The 11,196-nt window shown below is 39.9% G+C and overlaps 1 protein-coding gene across 5 annotated transcripts in view; it reads left to right on the top strand.

Annotated features, from left to right (window-relative positions):
• The first annotated feature begins 566 nt into the window (after window positions 1-566).
• Window positions 567-11,196, top strand: part of NAA30 (N-alpha-acetyltransferase 30, NatC catalytic subunit) — a 30,337-nt gene continuing 19,707 nt past the window's right edge. For 2 of the 5 annotated variants that reach the window (XM_036435566.2, XM_036435557.2), the window contains exons 1-3: window positions 567-1,373; window positions 6,728-6,851; window positions 9,699-9,754. In XM_036435566.2, coding sequence (XP_036291459.1) covers window positions 567-1,373; window positions 6,728-6,851; window positions 9,699-9,754 — 987 coding nt within the window. Of the gene's footprint in view, window positions 1,374-6,727; window positions 6,852-9,413; window positions 9,515-9,685; window positions 9,755-11,196 lie in introns of all 5 variants that reach the window. The other 3 variants (XM_036435583.2, XM_036435573.2, XR_004987489.2) reach the window with 2 other exon arrangements.

Here is an 11,196-nt window from a genome sequence, read left to right as displayed (position 1 = left end):
GAAACCCACCGCCCGCACCTCCGGCCCCGCCCCGCCGCAGGTCACCTCCCGCCACGCCCCTTTCCCGTGGCCCCGGCAGCCGGCAGGCAGGGAAGTGTCGTAAAGCCCGGCCCAGGAAACTTTACCCGGGGTAACAGCCGGGGCGCTTTACGGCGGCGGCGGCGGCGGCGGCGGAGCGGGGAGCCTGGGCGGCGGAGGTGGCCGCGGCGGCGAAGGCGGCGGCGGCGGCTGAGGAGAAAGAGGAGTGGCGGCGCTGGCGGCGGGGACCCGTGCCGGGTGAGCCTCGCGGAGGGGCCGGGAGGGGCGGCGGTGACAGGGCCGGCGGATGGGCCCGGCGGACGGGGACGGTGGCCGGCTGAGCAGCTGGGCGGCGCTGAAGAGCAGGAGCGGGCGGCGGGGAGGGGGGGAAAGACACGCCGCCGCGAAATTGGGGGGCACCTCGGTGAGGGACGGTTCTGCCTTTGTTCCCCCCACCTCCGCCGCCCCCTGCCCGCCGCCGCCCCCTTCGCTCGGCGCTCGCCGGCCGGGTCTCATGGCCTCCCCTCTCGGTGTGTGTTGCCTCTAGGATGGCGGAGGTACCGCCTGGGCCTAGCAGCCTCCTCCCACCCCCGGCACCTCCGGCCTCGGCGGCGGCGGAGCCCCGCTGTCCCTTCCCGGCGGGGGCCGCCCTCGCCTGCTGCAGCGACGACGAGGAGGACGACGAGGAGCACGAAGGCTGCGGCGGCGGCGGCGGCGGCAGGAGTCGGGCGGGCGGCGAGGCGACGGCGGCGGCGGCCAAGGGGCATCCGTGCCTCCGGTGCCCTCAGCCGCCGCAGGAGCAGCAACAGCAGCTCAACGGATTGATCAGCCCCGAACTGCGGCACCTCCGGGCGGCCGCCTCGCTCAAGAGCAAGGTTTTCAGCGCGACCGAGGCGGCCACGGCCACGGCCACCCCCGACGGGGGCCCCAGAGCGACTGCAACAAAAGGAGCCGGGGTGCGCTCGGGCGAGAGCCCCCCTCGCTGCCTCCCCGGCCATGCGAGAACTGCGCTCCCCAGCCCCGCGGAGCCGGCGGCGGCGAGCGACCCCGCGGCGGCCCGCAATGGACTGGCGGAGGGCACCGGGCGGCAGCAGCTGGAGGAGGAGGAGGACGAGCAGGACGAGCAGGTGCGGCTGCTGTCTTCATCCCTGACCGCCGGCTGCAGCTTGAGGAGCCCCTCCTCCAGCAGGGAGGCTCCTGAGCCCGAGGAGGACCGGACGATACGTTACGTCCGATATGAATCCGAGCTACAAATGCCCGATATCATGAGACTGATCACCAAAGATCTGTCTGAACCCTACTCCATTTATACCTATAGATATTTTATCCACAACTGGCCACAGCTGTGTTTCTTGGTAAGTGGATGGAATGAATGGAGGGTGAACCCGGCAGCAGAGAGGTCCAGGCCGTGCCGGGCAGGGAGTGTGAGGGAGAGAGTGGCAGTGGATCTAGCCTGCCTTTCATGGTGTGCCGCTGCTACGTGATTGTACAGTGCGTGTCCTCCTAGGTATTTGGTGAAACTTTTGAAGGTAAGAAGAATTCGTGATGCGGGTTAACTTGATGCCGATGTAGAAGCAACCAGCCTATGCGCCGTTGCGTGTTGGGGGTCTTATATCCTGTTTGCATTAGCTTCTAATAATGTTTAACCTCTTTAATTACCCTCTCCCTCATCCTCAGAGTACTTTGCAGTCATTTAATTTGAACATGATTCTGTTCGGATGCAGACCTTATTAATCTCTCAATTACAGCTCTAATCAGGGAAAGAGTGTGTGCATAAACATGTTTTGGAGATCGTGATTTGTCAGTAAACTTGCTGTGGCCAACATTGGAGAATTAAATCTCGCTAGCATATTCTGTAATTATGGAGATCGTTTCCTTTACTTCAACAGGACAATTAACAGTTGTAGCCAGACTGCCTTCTGGTATTTGATTGCAGATGGTGCTACTCACACTTCTTGTGGCTGAAAAACTCCTGAAACTTAAACAAAATTCCCTTTTGTAAGATGTAGGAAACTTAAAGTGTGAACTTTTTACTAACTTAATTTTTTTTCTTTTTTAAGAAACTGGTCATAGATAGGCCTAAATGCTCGTAGTAATACTGGTGTGTATGAAGTATAATTGACAAAATTCTTATTTATATGTAAGCAAAAAAAGGGCTACAAATTTTTTAAAAACTTTACATAGTACTCGTGGCTCAAATAATTTCTTTCCAGTTATATTAACCAGTTTCACTTCTTTTGAAACCTTTCACTTATATTAAACTGCAGGTATGTGCTTTGTCTCATACCCACAAATAACGTTGTTTCCATTGAATTTTTACTGAAATACAACATGCTTTTAAGGAGTATGTTATGATATGTAAAGGGAAAAGCTACTACTATTACGGTATTTATCGTTTCAGCATTGATTTAGTTGCACTTCATAATTTCCTGCAAGACGTTTAACAGTACTTCAGAAATACATTTTTTTGATGCTGTAGCTTAGTGATAATCTAAAAATATATCTTCAGTATTGTAAATAATGGTTGTTATGCTGTTTTCTCTGTTCACTTTGCTAAACTTGAGTTTAGTATTTATTTTTTTAAATTGTGGGAACTATTTTATAGTCTATGAAACTCCTCTTAGAAGTCTAACCATTGTATCCAAAAATGAGAAAATGATTTTTTGGGCAGTGTTATAAATGTCATATGAAATTCCATTGTAATTGCTAAATATTATAGATTGATTTAACTGTAAATTGACCCACAGAAGCGTACAATTGAGGTACACTTTAAATTGAAATAGTATATTTCTGTTAATTTCAGAAAATAGTTGTATATACAGGGGTTGGTAAAAGTAGGTTTACAGTTGTGGGTACATGAAACAGTTTATTTTTATATTATTTATTAATAATTATTTTTCCATACGAACAACTGTAAACCTTTTGCCCATCACTATATGATATTTAGTCAACTTTTGAGTTCTCATATTACCTACATCTCTCAAATCGTCTGCCATTTTAGACTCTGATAAACTTAATATTAGTAAACTTTAGTTTTGATTTTATATAGACTCCTCCCAATTTGCCAGTTAATTTGTGCTTTAGCCCTTAAGAGTCAATTTGTTTAATATTAAGTTCTGAATAGTTAAGAAATATGAAAGACTGGTTGACCTATAAGATTTATTAGTGCAATTATGAATCTGGTGGTGTGGAACATAAAACGACAGCTGAACAATTAGAGGCTAGGTAGCCTCAGGCCTTTTTATTGGCATTTAAAATTTTTGAATTTCCCATAAGAACTAATTTAAAACAAATATAATGTGTATGTTTATTTTATAATTTAAAAATATATATTTTATTGATTTTTTTTATAGAGAGGAAGAGAGAGGGATAGAGAGTTAGAAACATCGATGAGAGAAAATCAGCTACCTCTTGCACATCCCGTACTGGGGATGTGCCCAAAACCAAGGTACATGCCCTTGACCGGAATCAAACCTGGGACCTTTCAGTGCACAGGCTGACACTCTATTCACTGAGCCAAACCGATTTCGGGTGTGTATGTTTATTTTAAATCATATCATTTTAGAACTGTAAAGGACCCTAGAGATAATCTAGTTCAGATTTATTTTATTAATGAAAAAAATTATGGACCAGAGTGTCTTGAAAATGTTTAAATCTCTAGATATTCAGTGGCAGGAAGGTAAAGCTAGAACTCGGGTATCCTGGCCACATGGAAACAAGAACCTGAAAAATGACATACCCTTGGTCTGTTCAGTGAAGATCGTTGTGTCATAAAGTTACACTTCTTAAGGGACAGATGTTCTTACAGATGTCAATCTGTATATAGACTCCTCCCAATTTGCCAGTTGTGATTAGAAACCTCCAAAATATTCCTGGTTTCCATGAGTATCCTGTAATTAATTAAACATAGAAAATTGCCAGTTCTTGACCATATTTGACTAACGGAATTAAAAGGGTTGTTGCTTTTTTAAATTCTTACTGAAGGATATATTTTTATTGATTTTTAGAGAGAAGGGGAGGAAGAGAGAAACATCTGGTTGCCTCCTACATGAGCCCTGACTGGGGATTGAACCCGAAGCTAGATATTTGCACTGACTGGGAATCAAACCCACAACCTTTTGGTTTAAGGATGATGCTCCAACTAACTGAACCTCTCGGCCAGAGCCAAATGATAGTTTCTTCTGATTCTTTCTAATAGTTGTAACATGTGAAAGTAGAGCACTGTGCAACTGGGAGGCACTGTCACTCTGTACTTAACTAATTTTTCATTGCAATTCATGGTATTTGAAATGCAGTTGGTATGTTTTTTAACTTTTAAACTTATTACCAGTGATGTATAGTACTTTCATTTATTTGTTCTAAATTTAACTCTTGCTTCCTCTGGAAACAACGCTTCTTTCCTATTGGAATTTGGGACTCTCTGTTTCACACAATTTATACTTTATATCTATATCATAGATTGATAAGCATTTGGTCTTTAGAGTTAAGTCTTGTCAGGAATTTTTCAGTTCCCATCTGAAAAAAGAACACATTTAATAGCAGAAGCTTTTATTTGGAAAAAATGTAACAAGTAGTTTAGTAATTCTTGTAAGTGTATATTCATCAGCAATTTATCAGGAAAAAATAGCATTGGCCTTCCTCACTACCAACATCTTGTTAATAATAATGCATTATATATTGGGCTTTTGTTTTTAAATGATATGTACAATTTCATTCTTGCTCCTGTATATTCTTAATTAGGAAGAAATCAATCTATAGTCAAGAGGGAACTAATATACTTTGCTTGTTACTTCCTTGTCAATGGTCAAAGATGATTTGTTTGAAATTTCTATATAATTTGAATGTATTGTCCAGCTGTATTATATGTAGTGGTTTTAAAATGTCCTCTTTTGGATGGTTTATTCACTGTTAAAAGTAGTTATTCTACATATCAGAGATTTCCATAGATTTCCCTTTTCTCTAGCTAATGAGATCAAGCCCCAAATTGTTTTTAATGTACAATTGGATCTATAATATGTACACATGTGCACCACAATCACACATATATATTTGAGGTGTTTTCACATGAAAAAGTTCAACCAAGCAATTTTTGCGCAAATTTTAGGTTTTCAAAAGATTTTGAAAAAATCAGATTTATCATGAATGAAAATGGCCTCAAATATCTTTGGGTTATGTGATAAAATTTAATTAATTAGTGTGGATTGTTGAATTTAATATTCCTTTAAAAGGATTTTTCTGACTTAATTTAGATTTGCATGAAATAGATTAGAATTTTCATGCCTAAAAGATTTCTCCACAGTTTTTTTTTTTAAAAGGGGTTTTGTAATCAAATTATAGAATGATGGACTGAAACAATCTTCACAGATTTAAATTAAAATAGGTATCCTATATAACAAAAGGGTAATCCAAACAGTGCAATTACTATGATGCACACTTATTAACAAGCGGCAGACTGTCAATGCAGGAGCTGCCCCCTGGTGGTCAGTGCTCTCCCACAGGGGGAGGGCCTCTCAGCCACAAGCAGGGCTGAGGTAGGAACCTCTCCCACCTCCGCAGCAACGCTGAGGATGTCTGACTGCGGCCTAGGCCCAAGTCATCAGTCAGACACCCCCTGAGGGTGCCTGGACTGCTGAAGGGTGCCTGCTGGGCTGAGGGGACCCCACCTACCCCAGTGCACTAATGTCATGCACCAGGCCTCTAGTTAAATATTAATTGGGCTTTATTATTTGTTTTTGAAATAGTTTCTTCTGAAAAGTTAATATTAAGAGATAATAATAATTTTTTCATTTTTTTCTAATGAGGGCTTTTAACAGCAAATAAGTATTTCTGGCTTATACATTATTAAACAATTGGAGCTACTGCCTTATTTATATTAACCAGAGTATAAATAGTATTACTAGAAAATTTTATCAGTGATGGAATTTTTGAAAACCATATTTTTAGTTTTCAAAAATATATGGAAATCTTAATTACTCTGGAAAGCTGTACATTTTTGTTTAAATAGAAAGCTCTGATTTTGAGTTCTAGATATACTATGAGCTTTATGATAATGACTTCACTGTCAAGAGTATCCTAAAAATGACACCATTGTATATCCACCTACTCTTTGTAGTATCTCAATAACAATAACCCCTTAGTTAGGATCCAAGGAATATCTTAAAACAATCCTTTTTCTGAAAATATTTTATTTTTTTAACTGATCAAAATGAACTGTTCAAGTTTAAATCATGTCATCTTTCATAAAAGCTTTATTATAAATTTTAAGTTATTGTACTTTGCCAATCAGCAAGTTTCACAATGTTTTTCATATCTTAATGAAGACTTTTTTTCTTTAAAAAGCTATTTTCACATATTCCCCTTCCCAAATCTTAAATATGTATTTATTGTGAATAATATCATTACAACTCTCTTATAAAGCTAATTATAATTAGAGACCTTTTATAAAGCACTTGAATGTTTACTTATAGAATTTTGCTTTCCCCCCTTATGCTTTGATAATTCACATAAGAAATTCATGTTGTAAAGAATATTAAAAGATATTAAAACTAGAACATTTGAAGGAGCTTTGGGATTTAGATTTCTGAAACTTCTGCTCTCTTGCTAGAATTCTCATCTCCTTCAAAAATGCTAATCAATGGTTGGTTGCTGTTTCCCTGGGTACAGTACCTGCTGGCATTATGTTCTTCATAATTGTTTGTTTATTTTTAAGGCCATGGTAGGGGAGGAGTGTGTAGGTGCCATCGTTTGCAAGTTGGACATGCACAAAAAGATGTTCCGCAGAGGTTATATAGCCATGTTAGCCGTGGATTCCAAATACAGGAGAAATGGCATTGGTAAGGAAAATGTTATGTCATTAAAAGAATGCATGAGTTATTTTTTCTATTTTGAAGCAGAAGACTTAAATGTAAATATGTAGAAATGAGCATGATACTAAGGAAAGAAAATGAAGATTGTTTTTTCCCTAAAAATATTTCCAAAATCTGTTTTTTCAAGAGAGAGGGAGAACCATTGAAGTGAGAGCTGCCTCCTTCAAATCCCGCGGCGCGGCGCCCCCCCCCCCCCCAACAAGTCCAAAGCACGCAGGGGAATCAAGTTGGCAACCTTTCAGTGCAAGGGACGGCCCCAAACCAATTGAACCACACTGGCCAGAGAACCAAAACCAAAATGTTACCTTTTTAATAAGTAGCAGGTGACCATTTTTTACCTCCAAACATTTCTTTATTATGTTCAGAATGCTTTGCATTATACCAAGTGCTGCAGTTTTGATAGCATTCTTAGGGTACTTAATCATAGCCTAAGCTGTCTGTGCTTGGGTGAAGTGGACCTCAATCAAGGCAAAATAATAGGGAAATTGTTACCATTATTTAGTACTAGTAATTGTATTAACAATTCAAAGAAGACCAGGAAAAGGAATTCTTACCATTCTTAATCATCTCTTTCTTAGGTCTACCTTTTTGGGCATTTTTCAGTTAATCTTAACAATGGTCATTAGAGTCATCTGGGTGATTAAAAAACAAATATATAGGCTCCTAATCTTGTTTGTCTTGATGGAAGGAAAGCTGAAGCTTCCTGGTGACTATGCTGTAAGCCTGTCCTAATGTTTAGGACCTACTGGCTCTTTGTTTAAGATGTAAGAAGAGATTGACAAGTACCGTATTTTTCGGACCATAAGACGCACTTTTCCCCCCCCAGAAGTGGGGGGAAAAAGTCCCTGCGTCTTATGGTCCAAATATAGCCTACACATATACTTTAAAAAAAAAAACTTTTTTTACTTGCCCGGCTCTGTATGGTCTCTGTGTGCTTGCCCGGCTCTAAAATGGTTCTAAATGCTGCTGTTTACTTTACAGGGTTGATTACATGTGTTTATGACTGTGATGTTGGGTTTTAATGCACATAAAATATTTTAGGACACTATTTGTTTCAGAATCTTTTTTTCTTCATTTCCCTTCTCTAAAAACTGGTGCGTCATATGGTCCGGTGCGTCTTATGGTCCGAAAAATACGGTACTTGTCTGAGCAAGTCAAATTCTGGGATGTACTGAAGCTAAGTTAGTATTCAGAAAGAATATTTGATAACTATACCAATATTTAATTAACAATGGTTTTATCACTTGTAGTTTTTTCTCAACTGTTAGTATCATTGTTCAGTTTAAGACAGTCTTATTTATCCTGGGAAATCATTAAGAATAGGTTCACTTAATACATTAAGTTTAACCAACTTCCAGTGTTAATAGTTTACCACCAAGATTTTTAATGAATCAGACTTATAATATAAGCCAGGTTTGAGTCTTTGATGCATTAAAAAGAGCTGATAAGGAAAATGATAGGCAATTGTCTCGCTGTTTTGGAAGGCAAAAATGGTGACTTAGCCCTCAGGCATTTTATTTGGCCCAAATAATGTGTTTGCTCATGTTTTGAGAATTGTGAGATTTCTTACAAAATTTGGATTTCTTCTTAAAATTCACATTTGGCAGATGTTTTCGCTTTAATGTCCCAAATATATCTAACCCTAACCTAGGATATATTTTGCTAGACAATTGTAGACACACCACTGACATCATCTGAATACACTGAATGGCAGATTATTATGATCTCTGAATGCATAATAATCTGGCCACTCAGTGTATATCCTACAATAATAAAAGGCCAATATGCAAATTGTCCCCTCGGCCAGGAGTTCGACCAGCAGGCAGGCAGGCCAACTGCCCATGTCCCTGCTCCCTGGCCAGACTGGCTGGACCCCACCCATGCATATATACACACACTCACAACACTGAGTGGCCAGATTATTATGTGGCGTTCAGAGATCATAATTGGCCACTCAGTGTATATAAAAGCCTAAGCGACCTACAAGATGGAATAATCAGTTGACCAGTCACTATGATGCACACTGACCATTGGGGGCAGATGCTCAACGTAGGAGCTGTCCCCTGGTGGTCAGTGCACTCCCACAGTCAACCTCCCGAGGCTGGCCAACCTCCCTCTCATGATCCCTCCACCCTACCAGCAGGCCCCAATTGGTCTGCCATGCACCCACCGTGGCAACGTGGGACTGAGTGGAAGAGGCAGGGAACTGTGGTGGCGAGGCTCCTATGTTGGCGCCTAGCGTCTGTTCCTTCCGTGATGGTCAGCCAAGTCTAGGGACCCCACCCATGCACAAATTTTTGCACCAGGCCTTTAGTTTGGGAATACCATACTTAAGTGTGCCCCATGCTCACTATAAGGTTTGCAGGAACCAACCCAGTGTCTTGGGCTTACTTAGGGTCACAGCAGTTCTAGTGTGATCTTTGGCAAGATTGGTTCATGGGTCATAGGCAGTGAGTTCAGCTCAAGAAGTTCCTGGGTTGCTTGGCCATATTATATCTTGCCTTTTTTTCTTTTTTCCCCTTCAAACAGAATAGCAGAAATTCCTGCTTGGAGTGTTTACACCTGAGAAAAAGGAATATAGGTATAAAGACTTGCTTAAGTCTTTTAAGAGGAAACTTACATTGCTATATGTAGATTCTATTTGCCTCCCATTTTAAATCTAAAATTTTTCTCAATTTAAGATAATCTATGTATCTGGATTCCAGGTAGAACTCAGCATTTGACATATATATGCTTATTATGATGTTATAACTTAGGTGTCTTTAAGAAACTAATTACATTTTTCCTTCATTAATACTCAGATCTATATTCTAGGTACTAACTTGGTTAAGAAAGCTATATATGCCATGGTTGAAGGAGACTGTGACGAGGTAAGTCTTTCTAAATTTTTAAGACCTTTTAAGCAGTATTCTACTGAGTATTTTTATAAATATCCCATGATAATTATATTGCAGGTCTTATAGCAAACTATTAATGTACAAATGCAACTTGTAGTGAAATTATATATCATTTTAACACATGAATTTTGACCTAGAACAAATTTTAAGGTGATAATGGGAGCTAAAATTTGTTTTTTAAATGTAAAGGTGAAATCTTAGACATTTTCAGTAAATAAATGGTATTCAGAGAAATTGGTATTGAGAGGATTTGTTATCAGTTATCACTTGTAAGTTACATATTAATCTTAGTTTCTTTCTTAATAAAAGTTTTATTTTTACCTGTGGGCCAACTGTCAACTTATATGAAGGACATTTCACATTTGACAACATCTCTCAGCATTAAATAATGTTAAGGCTTGGGAACGTGGGTGAAGACAACTACTTTTTTAAGTAGAGCCATCTATCAATCTCAGGGCAACTCTTCAGCTTTTTGCTAAGGCCTTATGGCAGGTATAATTTCTTGTATGCTATAGCACTGGGCTTTAAACATGGTAGGTACTCAGGAAATAAAGGTAATAGTTGGGACTGTTAGGATTTACTATTGAATAATTTGGGAGGAAATAAGTATAAATAAGAGGAAGTATAAATGTCTGTATAGCAATGATGACTAAGAAGGAACAAAGTTGCATTTTTATGTATACATGAAATTAATTTTTTTTGACAACATGATGACCTTAATAAGTAACTTGTCTTACTTTTAAAAAAAATTTTCTTTTTCATACAAAATCTAGACACAAGAATTAACCATTTTTTGTGTGTGTGTGTGTGTGTGTGTGTGTGTGTGTGTTTTGATATAATGTACCTTCCACTGTCCTCATGCTCTTTAACTCTTCATTCATCTTTCCATTTATAGCTACTATTAATCTTTTGATATGCGTCCTCCCATTTTCTACGCATACCTGTATACAGCTGTGTAGTACTTTTTTTTATAAAAAGTGAAGTCACAATTCTGTAATAGTTTTTCCATTTAATGATATCTCATGAACACATTTCATTGTCAGAATATAGAGATTTACTGCAGAATATACTCATACTTCTTGTGTTCATTAGTTTGTATTCTGACAGGTCACACTAAATGGTGGTGGTTTGAGAAGGCCTACAGACTCACCGGGCAGCACAGAGAAGTCTAGGATTTAATGATATTTAATTTGACTCCAAATAAGATAATTACACATGGTGGAGGATCTCATATTGTTTGCAGCTTTTAATATAAAAAAGTAAAAGGTACAGTGACTTTGATAATTTACATGGCTGGTAACTAAAATTTACATACATTTATGACTATAAGTCTATGTGTTTGGACCATAGCCACACTGGCTTAGCTCATCAAGAGAAAGTCAGGCTTTGCAAAAGTACTGTAACAGTTTGGAGAA

The sequence above is a fragment of the Pipistrellus kuhlii genome, unplaced genomic scaffold (genome assembly GCF_014108245.1).
Source record: "Pipistrellus kuhlii isolate mPipKuh1 unplaced genomic scaffold, mPipKuh1.p scaffold_m20_p_1, whole genome shotgun sequence".
NCBI classification, from domain to species: Eukaryota; Metazoa; Chordata; class Mammalia; order Chiroptera; family Vespertilionidae; genus Pipistrellus; species Pipistrellus kuhlii.
Note: the sequence above shows the minus strand (reverse complement) of the source record. Positions and strands in the feature narration are given on the sequence as shown.